Here is a 22985-nt window from a genome sequence, read left to right as displayed (position 1 = left end):
ATCAGTGGTTATTAGCCATGAGCGCACCTTTCTTTTTGAGTCCCTACCCTCTGATTGCTAAAAGCTGAGAGTGGATGATAGCAATCGCTTGATGTTTATCTGTTTTGGTTCTTTATCTCTGAAGTGTGATGTGCAATGTAGGCTAGTGAGAGGGCCACATTTTGGTGGGCCACAAGAGTGTTGGAACCAAGATGGTTTCCTATGATAGGACATTTTTGCTAGCTGCACTTGTGTACCTATAATTTGCAGGGACTGCCAAGTGAACGGTAGCAATGCTTTGATTCAATGAAGAGTAAGTGCATGGCTCTCGCAGTCAGTGCGGTGTGCAGTCAACACACAACTCACTTTGTGTCCCTGCTTTACGCACATGTTACTTTAGTAATACTGGTAAGAAAAAGATTTTGCAGATGGAAACCAGTGGAATTTGGAAAGCATGTGGAAGGACAACAGTAAAATGTCTCACAGGCCACACACAGAACCCTGATGGACCTCAGATTGCCTGCCACTGCTCTGAAGCATTTGGCATGGGCTACTGTCAGAAGACAGGCTCTTTACCTAGGTGGACCATTGGTATGAAGCAGTATGTCATTCTTATGTTAATACACAGTGTCCTTATTTATAGCACAGGATGTCTGTCCGAGTTATGACAAGAGCAGTGTTCCCTGTAAGCCTGGGCAGCTACATAGGAAAAATTCAGATACCATTCAGCTGATTAGAAGAGCGCCCACAGCCAACAATATAAGTTTCTACTGATGGTGCACATCTGCATGTGCCTCCACACATGGATGGGGAAAAAACAGCAGGAACACTGAACAAGATTACTGCTATTTATCACATAGGGATGTTTCTCCACAGACTGCTGAGAGCACAACCATTCATGGTGCAGAATGCCCCTGAAGAGAGTCACGAGCCCTGCTATTTATGATAGAACATCCACTTGGAGGACAGTCTGTGTCAAGTCCCACTGTTGATAGCAGGCCATTCCATGGTTCTCCTTTCTAGAAGATTTTACAAAATCTTTTCAGAAAAGATCAAACCAAGTAGTTCACTATCCACTGCTCTTACAGTGCCATTTCCCTTGTGGCTAATAGCAAAACCCAGGCCCAGGGAATATGTCCCATGATACCCCCCTTAACCTGGATGCAAGCAGTGAACTACACCATTAGTCCATATGCTACAAGATGGTACCTGGCATCTCAGTCTTGTGCATTCCAGATATATCACTGATAAGGAACACATCATGGAAATTTTTTTTTCATAGGAAGGAACAGGAGGTGAGATGCAGAGATCCATGTGGGATGAGGTGTGTGCTAAGGTGTACCAAGCATTCATTGCCTCATGTTGGAGCCCCCACAGCCTTGGCAAACCCCACCATCAGAAGTTGCCCCACTGGAAGGGAAGACTGAATTCATAGTGCTGGGAGATGACTAAAGAAGTCTATCATGAGCAACTGCAATAGGACCAGTGAGAGTTTGTCTTCTGGCACCTAGGAGAAGCTGAGTACAATCAGAACTGAGTGGCCCAGATTAAAAGGGCTGACTTCTTCTGGAAGACTTTCCCTGCTGTAACCCAAGTAGCTTTGCTTTAAGAGCACTGGACTTGGATGCTATGATGGCATAGTGCATAAGAACATAAGAACGGCCGTACTGGGTCAGACCAAAGGTCCATCCAGCCCAGTATCCTGTCGGCCAACAGTGGCCAGTGCCAGGTGCCCCGGAGGAGGTGAACCGAAGACAATGATCAAGCGATTTGTCTCCTGCCATCTGTCTCCAGCCTTTGACTAAAGGCTAGGGGCACCATACTTTACCCTTGGCTAATACATTATGGACTTAAATGCCCAGGTGTTTATTTTGAGTTGAAATTTTCTGATCTCTCTGGAAGGGATCTGGACTGAGAGCTGGGCTGGCTGGAAGAACCAGGACATGGGGACACAGGAGAGGCTAAGTTCCTGTATTGCTGTGTCCTGGCACAGGTGAGGGGATAATTCTGGTAGTGAGGGAATACTATAACATCTGTAATTCCTTAACTATATATATACATTGTCTTAGTGCCTAGAATCCCTAGTCATGAACCAGGACCCCATCGAGCTAGGCCACGGATTGGCAACTGAAAGAATAAAAAGAGCCATTTTTTCTAGTTTGGTTAAAAAAAATCAATAATTTGAGAGCCACAATGCGTGTGAATATGAGATGTCACGGTAAATCATGCTTTTTGTAACAACTACTTTAAGAACAGCAACACAGTAATTTCTAATGTGATACATGTTTACCGCAGGACAGTCACAAACTTTTTACGTATTCTGTTTCTTCATACTTTTCGTGTGTGTATGTACCACAGTCTTCTGGACTTTCACTCCTGAACCTTCTTTCTCTCTGGAGGACTCTAGGGGATTATCTGACATTTCAAGATCATATATTGTTTGTTGTTTAAATGTGAGTTGTTCATTTTTGGGCTTTTAGATGCTCACCATTTATAGAAAATAATTCAGGAAATCAGGAGGGTTTTTTTTTTTTTTTTTTAACTTGGCAATTATAGCGTCAGGAGCCACAAAGAGGCTCGTCAGGAGTCCTTAAAGAGCCACATGCAGCTCTGGAGCTGCAGGTTGCAGACCCCTGTGATAGGTGCTGTACAATGCTAAATGAAATGATTATATCCTGCCTAAAAGAGCATACAATCAAACCATAATACAAGAGGCAACAGATGGAAAGCTAGAGAGAGCTGCATACAAGTGAACCATTTTAATGTTTTCATTAGTCTTTATTTTTAAAACGTTTAAGTGCTAGTAACAAAAGTCTTTAAGTTTGCATTCTCAGTTGGCATGCTGGCCAATAGCGGCCTGACTGTGGAAACGCTTGCTAAATAGTAAGAAGGTTGAGTTTCAGAAGCCAGTCATTGTGGACCACAGTATTAGCCCTTACAAGTTCTTCAGGACTTGGGAAGTGTGCAAAGATATGTTTAGCAGACAAAATTATTGGAACTTGACTTTGACAAAAGTACTGAGCACATGTAATTCTCAGGTTGTCTTTTAGTAGTGATTGTTGTGGGGGGTCTGGCTTTTTCCCTGCCAGAACACACGTCTTACCTTTCAGCTGCTTTCTTGGATGCAGAACATGTGTTCTGCCAGGGAAAAAGCTGGACTCCCACTTACGCGAAATCCAGGTTACGTGAAGGTGCACGGAATGGAACTCTCATGTAACTTGAGGTTTTACTATATATAAAAATAAGGTAAAGTAATTATAATTTGTATATTCTTGAGCATTTTAATGCCTGTGGGACTAAGGGGCATATTTACAGCTTTATCTTGTTTTTTTTAAAAACCAAAATTAATGATTTCTTTTTTGGTAGTACCTATAGAGTACTAGAAGAGATTGAGATGCTAGTGGAAAAAACGCTGGAACAAATTAATAACTTAAAAAGTAGTAAGTCACTGGGTCCAGAAGAAAGTGGTCAAGCTGCTAACAAAAATATGCATCTTCTTATTAAAAACAGCTAATATAACAGAGGACTAAAGAGTAACAAATTTTTCACCTATATTTAAAATGGGTTCTAGTAAAGGTTGCATCTCGCTGGTCCCATGGTCAGGACCTCAACGGTCTGAAACAAGAGAATTTACTGGGCTAGAGAAAGTCTCCTGCCACCAACCCCTTCTCCTCCTTACTTGGCTGCTCACCCATCTGGGGGTGTGGGCATCTTGGCCTAGGCTGCTGCTAGGGCTCTTGCTCATGCTGCTATGTTGCTGGGGGACACAGGCGCCAACTCTGGCTGGCAGGGCTACCAGGGTGTGGTTCTGGGCCCATGTGCTGCCAGGAGAAGCCAGCTCCAGCCTGGCCCCGCTCACTTGCTCCTGGACACAGTCCTGGCTCCAGCCCTGAGGAATTGCTGGGGGAAGTCGGCTCTAGCTCCAGCCCTTCACAGCTGCCCCAGTCCTGCAGGGCTCCCAGAAGAATCTGGTGCTGGCTCCAGCCCCCCAGCTCCAGCCCCATGGGGCTGCTTGGGACACAGCTCCAGCCCTGCATGGCTGCCCCCAGCCCCATGGGGCTGCCTAGGGACACCGACCCGGGCCCTGTTTAGCTGCCTCCCCCCATTGGGGTTTCTGAGGAATGAAGGCTCCTGCCTGCGCAGCTGCTTCATTGTGGGGCTGCCAGGGATACCTGTTTCACGCCTCCAGGACTGCAGCTTGCCCTTCTGCCTGGCTCTCTGGTCCAGGAACATCCCTGGTTCTGCTGGACAAAGGATGGTATGGGACCAGAGAGTGCTGGTTTTCGGAGGTACAACCTGTAGTAATCTAGGAAATGACAGATCGCTAAACATTATATCTATTCCTAGTAAATAGGCAAGGCAATAATTAAAAAATAAAGAGTACAATAAAAAATATGTTATTTGGCACTTGGATAACTGGCACATGGGGTAACTGCCCCAGGGTCATCTGTTCTGCTGGGCTGTCTACCAAAGGTCTGGCTTCTTGGCCAGGTAGGCTTCCTGGTCAGGGCCAGTTGCCATGGGGTCTGGGCTGTCTGCCACGGGACTGCTCACCTGCCGGGGCTGGTTGCTGCGGGGTGGCTCCCCTCCTCGCCGCCATGTCTACATAGCAGTGCTATTGTGAAATAAGCTGTTCTGGAAGAGATTTTCCAGAATATTTTATTTTGAAATAAAGCTGCTACACACAAAATGCATTTTGAAATAGCCCTCAGATATTTCAAAATAGAGCATCTAGACAAAGTAGAGCCTATTTCAAAAAAAAGCATTGGACAAACTGGCCGTGTCTACACTGGCCAAAAACTTTGAAATGACCATGCAAATGGCCATTTTGAAGTTTGCTAATGAAGCACTGAAATACATATTCAGCACCTCATTAGCATGCGGGCGGCCGCGGCACTTCGAAATTGACACGGCTCACCACCGCGCAGCTCATCCAGACGGGGATCCTTTTCAAAAGGACCCCGGCTACTTTGAAGTCCCCTTATTCTTATGAGCAGATAGGAATAAGGGGACTCCGAAGTAGCCGGTGTCCTTTTGAAAAGGAGCCCCGTCTGGACGATCCGCACGGTGGCGAGCATCATCAATTTGAAGTGCCGCGGCTGCTCGCGTTCTAATGAGGCACTGAATATGTATTTGAGCGCTTCATTAGTTAACTTCGAAAGCCATTTGCATGGCCATTTCGAAGTTTTTGGCTAGTGTAGACGTAGCCACTGTGGCTTATTTTGAAATAGGTTCTATTCTCTGTCTATTCACCTGTTCTGAAATAGCTGTTTCAAAATAGGTCCTATTCCTTGCAGAATGAGGTTTACCTATTTTAAAATAGCAGTTGCATTCTGTAGATGCTAGCAAAGTTATTTCAAAATAATGGCTTTTTTTTTAATAACTTTGCTGTGAAGACATACACTAAGAAGTGTAATGATTATGGTTTGGAAGAACTTTTTTGATGAGAAATTGAAAAGACTGGGATTTTATATTTTTATTTGTATATTTTAGAAAGTAACAGGGAGGCCGTGTCTACACGTGCCCCAAACTTCGAAATGGCCATGCAAATGGCCATTTCGAAGTTTACTAATGAAGCGCTGAAATGCATATTCAGCGCTTCATTAGCATGCGGGCGGCAGCGGCGCTTCGAAATTGATGCGCCTTGCCGCTGTGCGGCGCGTCCAGAAGGGGCTCCTTTTCGAAAGGGCCCCGCCTACTTCGAAGTCCCCTTATTGGGAATTTGCATGGCCATTTCGAAGTTTGGGGCACGTGTAGACGTAGCCGGAATAAGGTAAAAGTATGCACAATGGTGAATGGGTCAATGGTGTAAGGAAAGTACAGTAGAAGTTCCTGTTTACCTATTTCATAAAACAAAACCAGGGAGACAGCCAAAGAAATTGAAAGGCTGCACATTTGGAACGGAAGAAGAAATACTATTTTACACAATGTATAATTAGAAGTGAAACTTTTTGCCCCAGGTTGTAATGGAGACCAAGAGCTTAACAAGTTTCAAAGAGAGAGTACGCAGTCTTACAGATATTTAGAATACCCAGTTATAATACTAAAAAAATGTTTGAAAGTAATATAAAAACTAATGCTTAGTGATTAAGCTAATCTTTATTATCCATTAGTACAATACATTAATTAGGAACAGATTATCCTGTATCTGCCTTGAACAGGGTTATTGCATGTTCTTCTGCAAGGTTTATTGTGTATTCCTCAAAAGCATCCAGACCACTTTTGGAAACAGGTGCAGGACTAGATGGACTATGGTCATTTATGGCTGCTGTTATAGGTGTTTTCATTTAATGACTAGTGGCCTGTGTGAAGTGAACTGGACAGGACTGGCCAATTACAGAGGAAGGAACTGGAACTAGATTGACTGTCTCATAATTTGATAATTGTCATGGCTGGCACAACTTTGTGGCTGCCATCATTTGATAGCTTTTTTTGGTGGTTAGTGTGAAATGAGCTGGTGACTTCAGTCCAGTAGTAGTTTACAGGTATCTGTAGCCAAAATCTTTTATCACAATCTTTCATCACCTTTGACAATTTCAGTGGAGAAAGAGACCCAGGGTTACAAAATGTTGTTTTCATTTGTAGAGGGGGTCCTTGCAAATCAGAGTAGAAGACAGTTTAGGGAAGCTTGCATGGCACAACTATTCTGTGAGTAAATGATAACCACGTACAGAGGATTTCACAGCATTGCCAGTTCAACATCTTTCTACTAATATTTAATATTGCAAGAACGTTCAAAAGCCTCTAATGTAATTAGAGCTGAATTGTAATTAGCGCTGTTCAAAATACATAGAGAAATGGCTCTCCCTTTAGAGAATTTACAGTCTAAAGTTTAGGGGAGGAAAGATTATCCTGAACAATGTTTGTACTTGCAGTCTGGAAAACCCTTAAAAGTTAATATATTGTAGTGATGCTCAGTCTTACTATTTTTAATATTGACCTCATTACTTATTCTTGAAAATGCCTTTCAGTTGAATTTTACAAATGTACTTTTGTTCATTTGTTCTTTTCAAAGATTTTCAGTCTTGATCTTGGAGGTATATCTGCTATTGTACTGAATGGTTATGATGTCGTAAAAGAATGCCTGGTTCATCAAAGTGAAGTTTTTGCAGACAGACCATCTCTTCCCTTATTCAAGAAATTGACAAATATGGGAGGTACGTGCCATCATCATGAAAGGGAAGATTTTTCATTTCCTGTACCAGAATATTTGACACTTTTAAAAAGATAGCATCTGGGAAAGAGTTGTGTACTTGTGCTGCATACCAGAGCAAAGGAATTGGAATTCTTTAAGTCCTAAAATTAATGTTCCTATGGTCAGTGGTAGCAGGTTAAAGGATGAGTCACCTCCCTCCTCACCAAAGATCACACACAACCCAGGGCACTGTTGACTTTGGAACTTTTCAGTGAGTTGTCTTTTTGATAATGGTCAGAGGAAAAAAAAGTCCATGCCGAAGCTACACTTCTTCATCTGCCACTCCAAGGCTGTGTCTAGACTAGCCCTGAACTTTGAAGGGGGCATGGCAATTAGGTTGTCGGGAGATTACTAACGAAGTGCTGCAGTTCTTATGCAGCGCTTCATTAGTCATAATCTGCCCCGCGGCAACTTCGAAGCATGAAACTTCAAAGTGCCGGCTTGCATGTAGCTGTGGGTCAGCTGCGGGTACTTTGAAGTTTGGGGAGTAAATGGACTTCGATGTAGCATGGGCACTTTGAAGTTTCACGCTTCGAAGTGGCCACAGGGGAGACTTTAACTAATGAAGTGCTGCATATGAACTGTAGCACTTCATTTGTAATCTCCTGACACCCTAATTACCATGCCCCCTTTGAAGTAGGGGATAATCTAGACACAGCCAAAGTCTTCCAGTTGCTCAGTGTAAATATTTTTGAGTATCTTTTTGTGTTGTGCCCATTCCTTCCTCCCATGCCAGTCTAGCTCTTTTTATGTGTTAGTTTTCTGTGGCTATGTTTACACTGACCCAAACTGCCAGCAGCAGTATGCAAATAGGTGGTCTCAAAAATGGAGATATCTGCTCATTTGCATATTTGCTCAGCGGCAGACAGTGCCGCTGGCAGAAAAAAAGTGGTGTAAACGTGGTTCTGCTGGTGAAACCCCACCTTTGTCGGCAGCCTCTTATGCCCAGAAAAAATCCCGGCACTAGTGGAATCTGGGAAGCTGACCAGCCACGAGCTGATCAGTTTCCCAGGTCCTGCAAGCAGTGGGGAGTTGGGAACCAGGCTACTGCTTGGTTTCTGTCTCCTTGCTGCTTGTGGGACCTGGCAAACTGACCAGCTCATGGCTGGTCAGTTTCCTGGGTCCCACAAGCAGAGGAGAGGGGAAGAAAGCAGCAGCCTCATCTGGGGCAGCCACTGGGGGCTGGGCTGGCAGCCCACCCATGGAGCTGCAGGTCTTTCTGCGCGCCGGCTGGGGACCCCACAGCTGGGTCTGCTGGCCTCCAGCTGTGGGGCTGTGGTTCATCCTGGCCTGGGGCCCTTCAGCTGGCTCTGCCAGCTTCCAGCTGCAGGTTTCCTCACCCTCAACCCCTCTTGCATAAAAGTGAGATATGCGCATGCATGTGCATATCTCAAGGGATTACTGTATATGCAAAACAGCTACATGGCCCTCACTCAATTTTACACATAACTACGTCTTGGATTAGGATTCTGTAGTGGACTGTTTTTTCATTCTTTCTATCCTGCACATCCTGTTTCTCAAACAGCAAAATCCAAATGCTCCTAGTCCCGTTATTAGCATATTATTCTTTTGTATTTTCCTCGTGTTAGCTGCATTTTTAAGTGTCAAGCTGATGCTTTGGGAAGTCTTATTTCTATTCAGTTAGGAAGGACACCCCTTGTTTACATAAGAAACAAAAACAAATGTAACATTGATACCAATGTCCTTTGTAAATCACTTGGATCTACAGTGATGACACTCTGGCCCCTTTTCGTCTCGAGAGAGAGTGGCTAGCAGCAGCAGTGAGGATCTATGGGCAGTGTAGGAGTCTGCAGCTTCTCTCATGCCTTGTTGGATTTGCACGGTTGATTGCAATAACCATGTCAGTCTATTTCCAAATTCTTGAGTCTGACAGTTTTTTGTTCGAAGATGAAGTTCTTTTGTGTGGATTGCAAATATACTATCAAAGGATGATGTGCCCTGTCGTAGCAATTGTCGCCAGGTATTTTGATCTGATGCTATAGATTCTCAGGATTTTGAATCGATGTTTAATTTTTTCATGGTGTTTTTGCATGTATCCTAGAATCCTAGCTTTGGTCTTCCTGTTGTTTTCAACCCATGTGACAGTTCACAGAAGAGGATTTCTTTCTTTTCTATCACTCATTCTTCTCAGATAAACAAGCCATCATAGTGCTCTGCTGTTGAGGATCACTATGAGGCTGGGTATGCCAGATCTTGACAGGACATCTGTTTTTGAAACTTTATCTTGCCAGTTGATATTCATAATTCTGCAGAGGCAGAGAAGATGGAAGCTGTTCAGTTTTTTTTTCCTCCTGGTTCAAGTAAGTGGTCCATGCCTCAGAACCATATAGGAGAATACTCAATAAACATGGCTGGTAGATTTGCCTGTTTTCACTGTCAGCGTAGGATTGTTCCATGCTCGTTTCGTAAGTCTTCCAAAAATAGTGGTTGCCTTCCTGATTCTGATGTTCAGTTCTTCATCCATGGGTAGGTTTGTGGTGACACTAGATTCAAGGTAACAAAATTTTTGAACCACATCTAATTGGCTGTTATCCAGAAGGACATTTGGATGGTGAGGTATACCTTGAGCGAATACAACAGTTTTCTTCATGCTTATGTCAAGGAAGAACAACCTACAGACTCTGGGCAGAGAATCTATCAGTACCTGTAGCATGTCTTCATTATGAGCAATGAGAACTGCATCATCTGTGAAGAGGAGGTCCCTAATGAGGATTTGCTTGACCTTAGTTGTGGCCTTGAGTCTTGCCAGGTTGTAGAGAGACTTATCTGATCTTGTGTGGAGAAATACAATACTGCGTGAGTTTTGAAATGTTCAATTTAGTACAACTGAGAAGAATATGCTGAAGAGGGTAGGGGCAAGAACACACCTTTGTTTACTCCGTTGTTCATTGCAGACAGTTCTGATGTAGATCCACCATATTACACTGTTGCTTTCATGTTTTTGTGACAGGATGTTATGAGCTTGAGTAGGGTCGGTGGGCAGCCAGTCTTGGTTGATACTCTGTATTGTCTTGATCTGCTAACTGTGTTAAAAGCCTTTGTTAAGTCCACAAATGCTAAGAATAACAGTTTTCCTTGTTTTTCGCATTTTTCCTGTAGTTGTCGAAGAGAGAAAATCATGTTCATTGTTGATCTGCTAGCCCTGAAACTACATTGTGTTTCTGGATAGACTTGATCTGTGAGTTTTTGCAGGCATTTGAGAATGACACAGGCAAATGTTTTACCTGTGATGCTCAGTAATGAGATGCACTTGTAGTTGTTGCAGTCACCCTTGTTACCTTTGTTTTTACAGAGAGTGATGATGTTTGTTTCATGTCCTGTGGGACATCTCTTGCTCGCCAAGATTTTAGCAGTAAATCATAAAGGAAGGGGAAGAGCACAGCCTTGTTTACCTTCAGGACTTCACCTGGGATTCTGTCATTTCCTGGTGGTTCTCCACTGGAGAGAGCATCAAGAGCTTGAGAAAGGTCCTCCTCTGTAGGCTCTATATCTAGCTCAGACATTTCTGGAAGAGTTGAGATGAGGTTGTCAAGTTTAGGTTATATTGTACGCTTGTGGGAAGAAAGACTTGAGTAGTGTTCCACCCATCTGGACATCTGCAGCTTTTTGTCTGTGATCACTTGTCCATTTAGATGGTTCAGTGGGGCAAGCTTGGTAATGTTTCGTCTGAGTGCTTTCTTCAGTCCATCATACATGGTTTTCAGGTTGCCCAAATCAGATGCCTTTTGAATATTAGGACAGAGATCAATCCAGTACTTGCTCACACACTGACTGGATTCTCTCTGAAGAGCATATCTTACGTGTAGAAGCTGCTGTCTTGTGCTTTGTGATGGGTTCTTTATGTTATTCAGATGTGCCTTGTGTTTTTCTTCAAGAAGAGGCCTAAGAATGTCAGCACTTTCATCAATCCATTCTTTGTTAGAGAATTTACGTGTTCCAAAGGCAGATTTGGCATATTCGTATATTGCATCTCTCAGCATGGTTGAGTTTGAACAAACTCTCTAACAACTATTGCCATGTGTACATACCCAGCTCTTTGATCACTGACTGTTCCTGTACTAATGCATTTGGGCATCCATCACCATGGAACAATGTGTCTCAGAACTATTGAAACTGAGTTCGTGCTGTTCCCTGTACCTCCACCCTGCCTACCTCCAAACTCCCTACTTGCCTCTCTTCAGGGCCTCTGCTCCCATGTGTCTTCTGTAGCAAGAACTGAACTCTCTTTTACAGTTGAGTGTCATGTCCCACCACAACACAAAGAGAAAGGATTCTGTTCTGACTACTTCTACACCTAAAAGGAAAAGGGTGTATAGAGACCCTAATTATACCTCAAAAGCCTCAAAAAACTTGTCCAAAGATTCAAGATAGTAATGATAACTTCCATAATTTCAGTGCTAGTAAAGGGAAACTGGTTTTCAGTCATAAACCTACAAGACTCACATTATCGTATATCCCATATACAGATGGTTCTTACAGTTCACAATGGGAAAAGACCACTTCTAATACAGAGTGCTACCATTCAGACTTTCAGCTGCTCAGAGAATTTTCACCAAATGGTGGTAGTAACAGGACATTTACACAGGCAAGGAATGATGATATTGTCATATCTAGATGATTGCCTCAAGGGTTCTACACAGTCAGGAACAAGAAACATCACCCAGACAACTATTATCCTCTATCAGACAATAGGACTACAGATGAATGAACGAAAATTAAATCTAACCCTTCCCTCATAACAACTGGACTTCATCAGAGCATATCTGGACTCTATAGAGATAAGACCCTCATTACCAATGAACAAATTCTTAATATTGATCACTCTCATATCTGTAGAAACAAACAGCCCAAAGCTATCTGCACGTACATGCCTACAACTTTGAGGGCACCTGGCAGTCATTTAACAACAGAGCTTTGCAGTATCCACTTAGAGACTATTGAAATAATTTCCAACTGCATCCAGCTGTTTCGTGACCAACTCAAGAACATCAGAGATCAGGGCCTATTCAACAAGATCATTATCTACCTCAGCTGCCTTTCTAAATAATGTACCATTCATAAGCATATACAGAACAGCCACCTGGGACTTTGAACACAGATTTATGAACCATTACCACAATTATTCAAGGCTCAGGCTCTGACCCAATGCAAGGTCTAACAGTGCTAATTACCACTGTTAATGCAGCTCTGAAGCTCCTTCCATCTGCGTAAGGACTCTGTTCTACAATCATCTGAAGTGGGAGCACCCATAGGGTAGGGAATAGCACTTGAAGAAGATAAAGTTGCTCACCTTGTACAGTAACTAAGATTCCTTGAGATGTAAGTAACAAAGAGAAAGCTGTGTTAGTCTATATACTATCAAAACAAAAAAACAACCAAGTAGAACTTTAAAGACTAACAAAATAATTTATTAGGTGGTGAGCTTTTGTGGGACAGACCCACTACTTCAGACCATAGCCGTACCAGAACAGACCCAATATTTAAGGCACAGAGAACCAAAAAAGTAATCAAGGTGGACAAATCAGAAAAAAAAATATCAAGGTGAGCAAATCGGAGAGTAGAGAGGCAGAAGGGGTGGGGTGAGTCAAGCATTAGATTAAGCCAAGTATGTAAAAGAGACCCTATAATGACCCAGAAAATCCACATCTCGGTTCAAACCATGTGTTAATGTGTCAAATTTGAGTATAAAAGAGAGTTCAGCAGCCTCTCTTTGCAGACTGTTGTGAAAATTCCTCTTCATTAAAACCCAGACTTTTAAGTCATTAACAGAATGGCCCACTCCATTGAAATGTTGCATGACTGGTTTGTGAATCAGGAGTGTTCTTATGTCTTTTGTGCCCATTAAGTTAGAAGTCTGTCCAATATACAAAGCATCTGGGCATTGTTGGCACATGATGGCATGTATGATGTTAGTTGAGGAACATGAGAATGTGCCTGTGATTCTGTGAATAATCTGGTTAGGTCCAGTGATGGTATCTCCAGAACAGATATGTAGACAAAGCTGGCAACGGACTTTGTTGCAAGGAAAAGTTCTAGGACTGGTGTTCCTGTGGTATAGACTGTAGTTGTGGGTGAGATTCCTCATAAGGTTGGGAGGTTGTCTGTAGGAGAGAACAGGTCTGTCACCTCGGGCCTTCTGGCATGTGGCATCCTGATTGAGGATAGGTTGTAGGTCTTTAATAATGCATTGCAGTGGTTTGAGTTGGAGGCTGTAGGTAATGACCAGTGGTTCTTGGCTTTTTTGGGCCTATCTTGGAGTAGCTGGTCTCTGGGTATTCATCTGGCCCTGTCAATTTGATTTTTTATTTCTCCTGGTGGGTAATTCAGGTTTATGAATATTTGGTAGAGATCTTGTAGTTTTTGGTCTCTGTCAGCAGGATCAGAGCAAATGTGATTGTACCTAAGGGCTTGACTGTAAACAGTGGATCTAGTTGTGTGTGCAGGATGGAAGCTAGAAGGATGTAGGTAAGTATAATGATCAGTGGGTTTCTGGTAGAGCGTGGTACCGATCCGTCCATCCTTGATTAGTACTGTAGTGTCCAGGAAATGTATCTCTTGTGTGGAGTAATCAAGGCATAAGTTGATGGTGGGGTGCAGATTGTGGAATTCTTCTAGAGCCTCTATACCATGGGTCCAAACCATAAAGATGTCATCAATGTATCTTAAGTAAAGGAGGGGTAATAGGGGATGAGAGCTGAGAAATTGTTGTTCCAGGTCAGCCATAAATATATTAGCATATTGTGGGGCCATGTGGGTGCCCATAGCAGTTTCACTAATCTGAAGGTATAAATTGTTCCCAAATCGGAAATAATTGTTGGTGAGAACAAAGTTACAGAGGTCAGACACCAGATTGGCTGTGGTGACATCAGGGACTGCTTTTGCAACCGTGCTCAGACTGACATTATACGCAAACAATGCCAAATGAGACACAATCTCAACTATGCTGAATGCTCTGCTGTCCAGAGTCTCAAAAATAACCCAGACATTATAATCAAACCAGCTGACAAAGGGGGTGCTGTTGTCATCATGAATAAGTCAGACTATAAACAGGAGGCAGCCAGACAACTCTCCAACACCAAATTTTACAGACCTCTCTCCACTGATCCCACTCTGGAATTCCAAAAGAAGTTACAACTACTTAAGGAACTTCCTGCTGCTACTCGGGACCTTATTTACTCATATGCACCATCTGAGCCCCAACCTGGAGTGTTGTAATTACTTCCCAAAATCCACAAACCTGGGAACCCCAGACGCCCTATCATTTTGGGTATTGGCACCCTGACCAACAGATTATCCAGTTATGTGGACTCTCTCCTCAAACCCTGTGCCACCAACACTCCCAGCTATCTCTGAGATACCACTGACTTCCTGAGGAAATTACAAAACATCAGAAAAGTTCCTGACAACACCATCCTTGCCACCATGGATGTAGAGGCTCTGTACACTAATATTCCACATGAAGATGGATTACAAGTGATCAAGAATACCATCCCTGATGTCACCACAGCCAATCTGGTGTCTGACCTCTGTAACTTTTTGTTCTCACCCACAATTATTTCTGAGACTTTTAACAATCTGCACCCCACCATCAACTTGTGCCTCGATTACTCCACACGAGAGATACATTTCCTTAACTTCTAACTTAATGGGCACAAAACAGATATAAGAACACTCCTGATTCACAAACCGGTCAGTCAACTTTTTAATGGAGTGGGCCATTCTGTTAATGACTTAAAAGTCTGCGTTTTAATGAAGAGGAGTTTTCACAACATTCTGCAAAGAGAGGCTGCTGAACTCTCTTTTATATTCAAATTTGACACATTAACACATGGTTTGAACCGAGACGTGAATTTTCTGAGTCATTATAGGGTCTCTTTTGCATACTTGGCTTAATCTAATTCTTGATTTTCCCCCCCCCCCCCCACTGCCCCTCTACTCTCTGATTTGATCACCTTGATAATTTTTTTTCTGATTTGTCAACCTTGATTACTATTTTTGGTTCTCTGTGCCTTAAATACTGAGTTTGTTCTGGTATGGCTATGGTCTGAAGAAGTGGGTCTGTCCCATGAAAGCTCACCACCTAATAAATTATTTTGTTAGCCTTTAAGGTGCTCTTTGAGATGTGTGTGTCCCTGTGGGCGTGCTACTACCCACCTACCTCCTGTCAACTTTAGAGTACACAGTAAGGACTATATGGTAGAGAAAAAACTGAGGGGACTGGGTCAGGTACATGCTACTGAAGGCCCCAGTGGCACCGCAAGATATCTGCTCTGCATGAGCAGCCTTGATGGAAAATGCTATCAAAAATCTCTGATTGACAAGTGCTGTGACACACTGATGGCTGAAGTGGAACAACCACAGGGGGAAACATCTCAAAGACCCTCAGTTACTGCACAAGGCAAATGAACTTCTCTGTAAATATTCTCCCATAGCTAGAAGTGTGACAGTATATTAAAAAAGCATAACCTGAACATATTTCTGTAGAAAGCATTTGTATTGGATAAATCATGAATTATGATAGGATAATTAAGAAGCCAAATGCCTGAAACACTGTCATTGTATGTAAGGGTGGGAAAATAAAGCAGCCGCATATCTGTAGTCAGAGCAGTCTTTTATTCATTGGCATACATTTGTGTCTATTATCACTGTGAGAATAAAACCATTTTTCTTGTTTTGTTCTTTTTTTATATTAGAGACAAAGTGTCTGTTATCCCATCTTTGCATAGGGATGTTCATTACTCTCATTCGAATTTGAGGGAATTGCTAATAAAACGTCATGTTTCGGAGTACAGTCCTGATCAGCGATGGGCTATCGCTACCTCTCCTGCGAACTTGTGTGCTTCACAATATTTGCTGTTTTAGCGCTGAACTTGGGCCACTCACGATCAACCTACCATCATACAGGTCATACTCTGATGGTCTGTGTGGTATACAGCCCAATTTTAGTAGTCCTGGCCATTATAGGCCATGTACAGTCTCACTCTGCTTTTCACCAAGTCTTAGTTATTACTAACGGTGACCCCAACACACTCCCAGGCCTGAAACTTCCCAAACTCATATATGCTATAATGTTCAGCTCTCCCCAGGACAGTTAAGGGAAATGTTTCCTTAAGGAAACAAAACACATCGGTTTGCTACATTACCTGGAATTGACATCCACTTTAGTACAAACACAGCACTGTTGGTTTAGATTAATAGTTTTTAATAGCTTTTAAGTGAGTTCAAGAATAAGAGATAAAGTTAGATATGGCCACAAGCAAATAGAAGCAAAAACGCATTTCTAAAACTTAATTTTTAGCAAGTTTTAGTTGAAGGCTTTATTCAAGAAAGCTCCTCTCATTATCAATATTCTAGCAAGACTGTGCTTTACCTTCTCTTTGGTCAGGATCTCTTCCAGTGGCCAGAGGTTCTGGTACATCTGTCATTTTAGGTGAAAGTGATAACTTTGGATTCTCTGATCCGTTCTTTTATAGTCCATTGAATCTCTGACATGGATTCTCCTGAATAATATCCCTTAAAGCTTGTTCAGGATGTGAGGGAGGCATCATGAAGTCAAGGAAGCTCCTGGCTCTTTCTTCCCCCACCAGCTGTTTGCTGAAATGCAAAATGTTCTTTCCTGCCATATCCTCCCCCTGGCTATCTTGATGATCCTGTTTACTATTTAGGTGAAGATAGACCTGTTTAACAGCTTTTTCCTAAGTAGGGCTGTCTGGTTTTGAACATTTACTAATAACATCTGTGACAGACTACTGGGCAGAGAGCCAGGGCCAGAGCTCTGTCATGGCTGCCCCACCCAAAGAGGGTTATAGGAACCAGCTTAACAAACCCAGGCCTGATGGCTGGCAGCTGTGAGCCCCTGAACCAGAGGGATTATATAAGGCAGCTGGGAGTGCAGGAAAGGGAAGAGACAGAAGGGGGAAGAGGAGGAGCCAGGGCATAGAAGGCACTGCTCGCCTGTAGCTGAGTAACCAGAGGGATTTCTGTGTTTGAGGATATAGGAGGTGATGTGACATAATACAAGCATAGGTGTCTGGACCTGGAGTAGTCTCTACTTTGTTTGTGGAAAGAGCAGGAGCCTGGGGCCCAGGTGTGTGAGAGGCCCCACTACACATACAGGAGGAATTCATAACTTGTTGCTATATAAATATCACCATGATACCACTGACCAGCAACTTCTTTGTGAGATATCACCTGAAAACATTATTGTTGCAGTAGTGTGTAGGGTGTTGTTTCAAATGCTACTCCATTCAGCATATTACTATAGTGGCGTGTAGGGTGTGAATACATGGGTGCTTTGGTCTCAATTCTTGTATACGTTAATGAGAGAATAGACTTCTGCGTCCTTTCTTCACAGGAATGAACATAACCACTAAACAAGACACAGGGAATCTCTACTTATGGATTTACTTTCAAAATGGACTGCTGTTTTTTATAGTTTTGCTATTTATTGAATAAAGATATAGAGCTGTGCATAAAATACTGTTTGAAAATGTATTTTCAGGTTTATTGAATTCCAAGTACGGTAGAGGTTGGACAGAGCATCGCAAGTTAGCTGTAAGCAGCTTTCGTTGTTTTGGATACGGTCAAAAGTCCTTCGAACACAAAATTTTAGAAGAATCCATGTTTTTTCTTGATGCCATTGACACATACAAAGGCAGACCTTTTGATCTTAAGTGCTTGATAACAAATGCAGTGGCAAATATTACTAATTTGATTGTCTTTGGAGAACGTTTTACATATGAAGACACTGAATTTCAGCACATGATAGAGATGTTTAGTGAAAACATTGAATTAGTTGCTAGCGCTTCAGTGTTCTTGTATAATTCTTTCCCCTGGATTGGCATATTACCCTTTGGAAAACACCAACGACTATTTAAGAATGCAGATGAAGTCTATAACTTTTTGTTTGAGCTTATTGAGCGTGTCTCGAAAACCAGGACGCCTCAGTCACCTCGACATTACATTGATGCTTATTTAGATGAGATGGATCAAAGTAAAAATGATCCAGAGTCTACATATTCAACCAAAAATTTAATTTTTTCTGTTGGAGAACTTATCATAGCTGGAACAGAAACTACAACAAATGTTTTAAGATGGGCAGTATTGTTTATGGCTCTTTATCCAAACATCCAAGGTAAGAATTGTTGTCGTTTTTGAGGAACTAGTAGTGTAGTCCTTATGGGGAGAATTTAGATTGCATTTTATATGTTATGTGATGGAGTTGCTTGTAATAATCCTTAGTAAAAATAAAAAACTCCATTATGTCCCTTTCTAAATGTATTGCAAACAGACATGTCAGTGTTTATTTTATCTGCAGTTAAAGTGGGTATCAAATTACCATTAGGGCAATATTTTAAAGAAGAATTTTTGTTAAACAATTCTGTGAACTATTGAAATAAGGAGAGCCTTACTTTTATTATGGATAGGCTGAACAACAGGATAAGCAAGAATACTGGCTCGCAGAAGAACACAAGTATCAGTAAATCAGATTTTGGGTAACTGTTTTTGAACCATTTTTTAATCCTTAAGTATATTAATGCATAGCAGGTTTATGTACTATACACTTATATGTATTTACATTAGTAGGGGAAAAAGACATGAGCATTTTAAAATAAACATTTTAGCTTAGTTCTGAGATACAATGCTAACATATTCTTGAAAATGATTACATTGTGCAACAACACTGTCATTAAGTGTCATTAGTTAACTTCCTTTCGGGGTGTAAAAATCTTCTTCCTGTCATAACTTTGTAAGTGTTCAGATTGAAATAAAACTTTTTAATACTTACGGCAAGAGATCAATTAAGTATCTCAGATATTAATGTGAAAATTTGTCTATTTATAGATGATGGGACAAATTTTCTGCTCACGTAAGTGGCTGCTGCGGCCTCAACCTCAGTGAAACTGTGCCCAATAATAACAGCAGAGAATTCTGCTTATTGTTTACTTTTCACAAGTTTAACTGTTTTAACCATCCTTTCCTGTACAACTTAGCGATTCCACAGAAATTATGATTGTTATTGCATTGACTTAAAATATTTTATACATTTTGGAGGGCCTGTATTTCATATAAAAGGGTTTCCTAACCTTCAGATTTGTGTGTCCACACCTTGTTAGCAGTTACAATCCAGGGGATAGCAATATATGTTGGTATATATGTATGCTGCATGAAATGAAAGGGAAAAAAATGAAGGCTAATAATGACTTTCATAATTAACTAAATTTATTCCCTTTTAATTTCCTCCTAATACAGGATTATTCTTACCTTATACGCAGCATATAGGTTTCATGAAAAGAAACATTCTTATTACCTTTAGCATTATGTCATTCCCAAAACAACATCTTCCAACAGATGACAGAAACTAGGCATATCTTGGAGTTTTGTCTCTCACCCAGATCATTCAGGAGGCACTGTACTGTTAAAACGCAAAGCAATCCCTTTCTCCTAAAGTCTCAACTTCGGTTAGCTCTTCGGGGGGAAAAAATAAGCTCAGGATTCAAGATCCAAGTCTTTACATAGCAGTTAATAATATTAACACCCTGCATTTGCTTAGACATTTTCCATGTATCTCTGCATGTGCTGATAATACCAGTTAACTACAAAATACACTAAGGTCCTAGTCTGATCTCTCTCTTGCACTCTTTTGGGGATGGGCAAGGTTAGTTCTGTTAGAAGAACTTAGTTCTGTATTGCTTATGTATATTGTATTGATGCCAGCTGAGCTGTATCACTATTGTTTTATGTGAATTAGGGGCTCTCTAATGGCATTAACAAATGTGGGTAAATTACATCAGGAAAAAAATAAAACAAACAGTTGCTCTGTTGAGCAATCTCTCATCTGACTTTTTTTTTTTTTCAGTTTGGAGTTGGTTTAAAGGATCAATCTTATATTTCTTCATTTTCAAAAGAAAGCTTGAAAAGAGAAATATTTTAATTTATATTCTTCAAAAATCCACAATCTAGCTAAGGCTGATCCTCATACTTTTACAGTAGTATGTCTATTTCAAGATTTTTAAAACTAGTGGGTGACTTTGTGCAAGATATGTGATGTACCAACTTGGGATAATTAGATAAATTCAAAATTATGGAGCTCTTAATTCTGAATTTTCTATACATATATGGTCACATTTGGCATTTGATTTTTTTTCTTTTTGCAGTTAATATACTGCATTTTAACTATCTAGAAAGTGATGTAAGTTATTCCAATTCTAGTGAGCTCCTTGAAAGGGCAGCTTGTTGAATAAGGAAAATCATTTGTGCAAAATTACTATATATTTACGCTTGAAAAAACCTGTCATCAGCAGAATGAGAGAAAAGGAGGAAATTAAATATTGAAAATGTCTAATAGGTGTTGTATTAAGTAGTAATACATTTCAAGTCTTGAACAAATAATGCATGTATTTATTCCTTATCATTGAATTGTCTAGTGTTGTACAATAAACTGAAGGTTTTTTCCCCTAACAGGGCAAGTTCATAAAGAAATTGATTTAGTCGTGGGCCCAAACAAAACACCTTCTTTAGAAGAGAAATCCAAAATGCCTTACACTGAAGCAGTTCTACATGAAATTTTAAGGTTCTGTAATATAGCTCCTTTAGGTATATTTCATGCAACTTCTAAGGATACAGTCGTACGTGGTTATTCTATTCCTGAAGGTACTACAATAATTACAAACCTCTATTCTGTACACTTTGATGAAAAGTACTGGAGTAACCCAGAAGTGTTTTATCCTGAACGGTTTTTGGACAGCAGTGGGCAGTTTATCAAGAAAGATGCATTTGTTCCTTTTTCACTAGGTAAGAGTTCATGCTTATTCTTGCATCTATATACAATAGAGTTAAGTGATCCACAATTAAACAGTAAGATGTGAAAAAAAGATACTTGTCCTTTATTATGAATCAGACAAAGGGGTCTGTCCAAACAGCTTCACTTAGACTGGAATCAGAACTATTCTTGTTTGAAATAGAAGTGCAAATGTAATTATTGAAATTTTAAAGACACTTATTTTTTTCTATTTAGGAAGAAGACATTGTCTTGGAGAACAACTGGCCAGGATGGAAATGTTTTTGTTTTTCACTTCATTACTTCAGCATTTTCACCTACATTTTCCAAATGCTTTGATTCCAAATCTGAAGCCAAAATTAGGCATGACACTACAACCACAACCGTATCTCATCTGTGCTGAAAGACGTTAAGGCAGATGGGCCAAACTTTCAGCTGGTGTAAATTGGAATAGTACCACTGAATAAATGGAACTGTACCATTTTACAGGAGATGAGTATCAGGCCCCATCTTTCTCCCTCTCCCCGCAGCTCACTTAAGGCTCGGAGAGGAAGTTTTGGGTGGGGGCTTTAGACTGGGTCAGTGGGTTGGGCACAGGAGTGGGTGAAGGATGTGGTGGTTATCTGGGGTGGCTCCTAAAAGTGGTCTGCACCCCTTGTGGCAAAGGTTTCTAGGTGGATGGGGAGCATGGTCTCCAGACGCTGCTGCTAACAGGCACCACCTCCACAGCTGCCATTACCTTTTTGGGCTCTTAGAATGGGGCAGCACATGGAGACATATACATTCCTACCCAGGGCCTGCAAGGGATGTGCTGGCAGCTGCTTCTGGATTCAGAAGTGGTGCAGAGTCGGTGGTCAGGAAATCACTTTAGCTCTGCTGTGGAACCAGTGGGGGCTATTGAGTATTTTGAAGTCTCTGGGGGGTGGTAGGTTGGGATAGGGGTTGCAGTGGGAGAGGTGTATTGTGGCAGCAGGTGGGGCTAAGGGAGAGATCTAGCCCTGAGCTTTGGTGCAGCTGTGCTCCTATGTTCTAATATTGATGGAGCTCAGACACCATGGGTCATGTACAGCTTGCTGCTCCTGGTGTCGTCGTCTTAGGTTTTCCAGAAGAACAAAAAATTCTAAATACTCCATTAAAGGACTTACACACATTTTGTTTATTGGTGGGCTTTGCATGTGTTTCTCTATTTGTAAGTCATTTTCATAAAAAGAGGCATTCATATCTTCACATGTTTAAAGATTCTGTTCTCATTTCAAAAATCTAGATCAAGTTTCAGTTCTGATTTTGACTTTTTAAAATATCATGATAGATCACAAAGATTAATAAAAATTCAGTTGACTCAATTATATTCTAACGTACATGATATTTAAATAAAGACTATTTTTCTCAAATTTAAAGGTTTTAATGTAAGTAGCAAAATGTTTTTAGTTTGAGAGAATGTTTTGATAAATTTGGAGAGCTTGGATGAAACTTTGAGCAGGCAGGAGTCCCCATGTGAAATCTAAAATAATAATGGATGGTGCAAACAAACTTATTTTTAAAGTACTCCATTAAAAATTATATCACACTTTTCATTAAAACCCCTTTTTGAAATATGTTGAAATAAATCATTGCTTTATATATTCCTTTAGCCATATGTCATCTTGCTCACTTATGTGTATTCACAGTGCTGCTGCAAAGATCATTCTTCTGGCATGACACCAAATAAATCACCCCTTTTTTTACATTTTTCTAGTTCTTGTGTGTATGGTCATGTCCGTTGCACAGTAGATGTGTACGTGCTTGTCAAATGCAGTGGTGCTGGAAAACTTTCCCCTAGAAGTACCTATAGAGAGCTCCTCTAGTGATCCCTAGAGTGGCACCTCCATGGTGCAGTATAAGAGATGCAATGTGCTTTAACCCCCACCCTCAGGTCCTTCTTGCCACCAATGACAGTGCCTCAGAATAGTTTTGCTTTAGCTATCTGCTGTTGTCTTCTCTCCTTTTGGTTGGTTTTCCTTTATAGTTAGT

General features: G+C 41.3%; 1 protein-coding gene across 1 annotated transcript in view; it reads left to right on the top strand.

Annotated features, from left to right (window-relative positions):
• Positions 1-22985, top strand: part of CYP2R1 (cytochrome P450 family 2 subfamily R member 1) — a 30501-nt gene extending 7516 nt beyond the window's left edge. Inside the window, exons 2-5 of the mRNA XM_074999037.1 lie at positions 6995-7136; positions 17697-18329; positions 20660-20989; positions 21213-22985. Of these exons, the coding sequence (XP_074855138.1) occupies positions 6995-7136; positions 17697-18329; positions 20660-20989; positions 21213-21388 (1281 nt within the window). The 3' untranslated portion in view covers positions 21389-22985. The remainder of the gene's footprint in view (positions 1-6994; positions 7137-17696; positions 18330-20659; positions 20990-21212) is intronic.

The sequence above is a fragment of the Carettochelys insculpta genome, chromosome 6 (genome assembly GCF_033958435.1).
Source record: "Carettochelys insculpta isolate YL-2023 chromosome 6, ASM3395843v1, whole genome shotgun sequence".
NCBI lineage: Eukaryota > Metazoa > Chordata > Testudines > Carettochelyidae > Carettochelys > Carettochelys insculpta.
The sequence above is the reverse complement of the archived record's forward strand: the minus strand, read 5'-3'. Positions and strand labels throughout refer to the sequence as shown.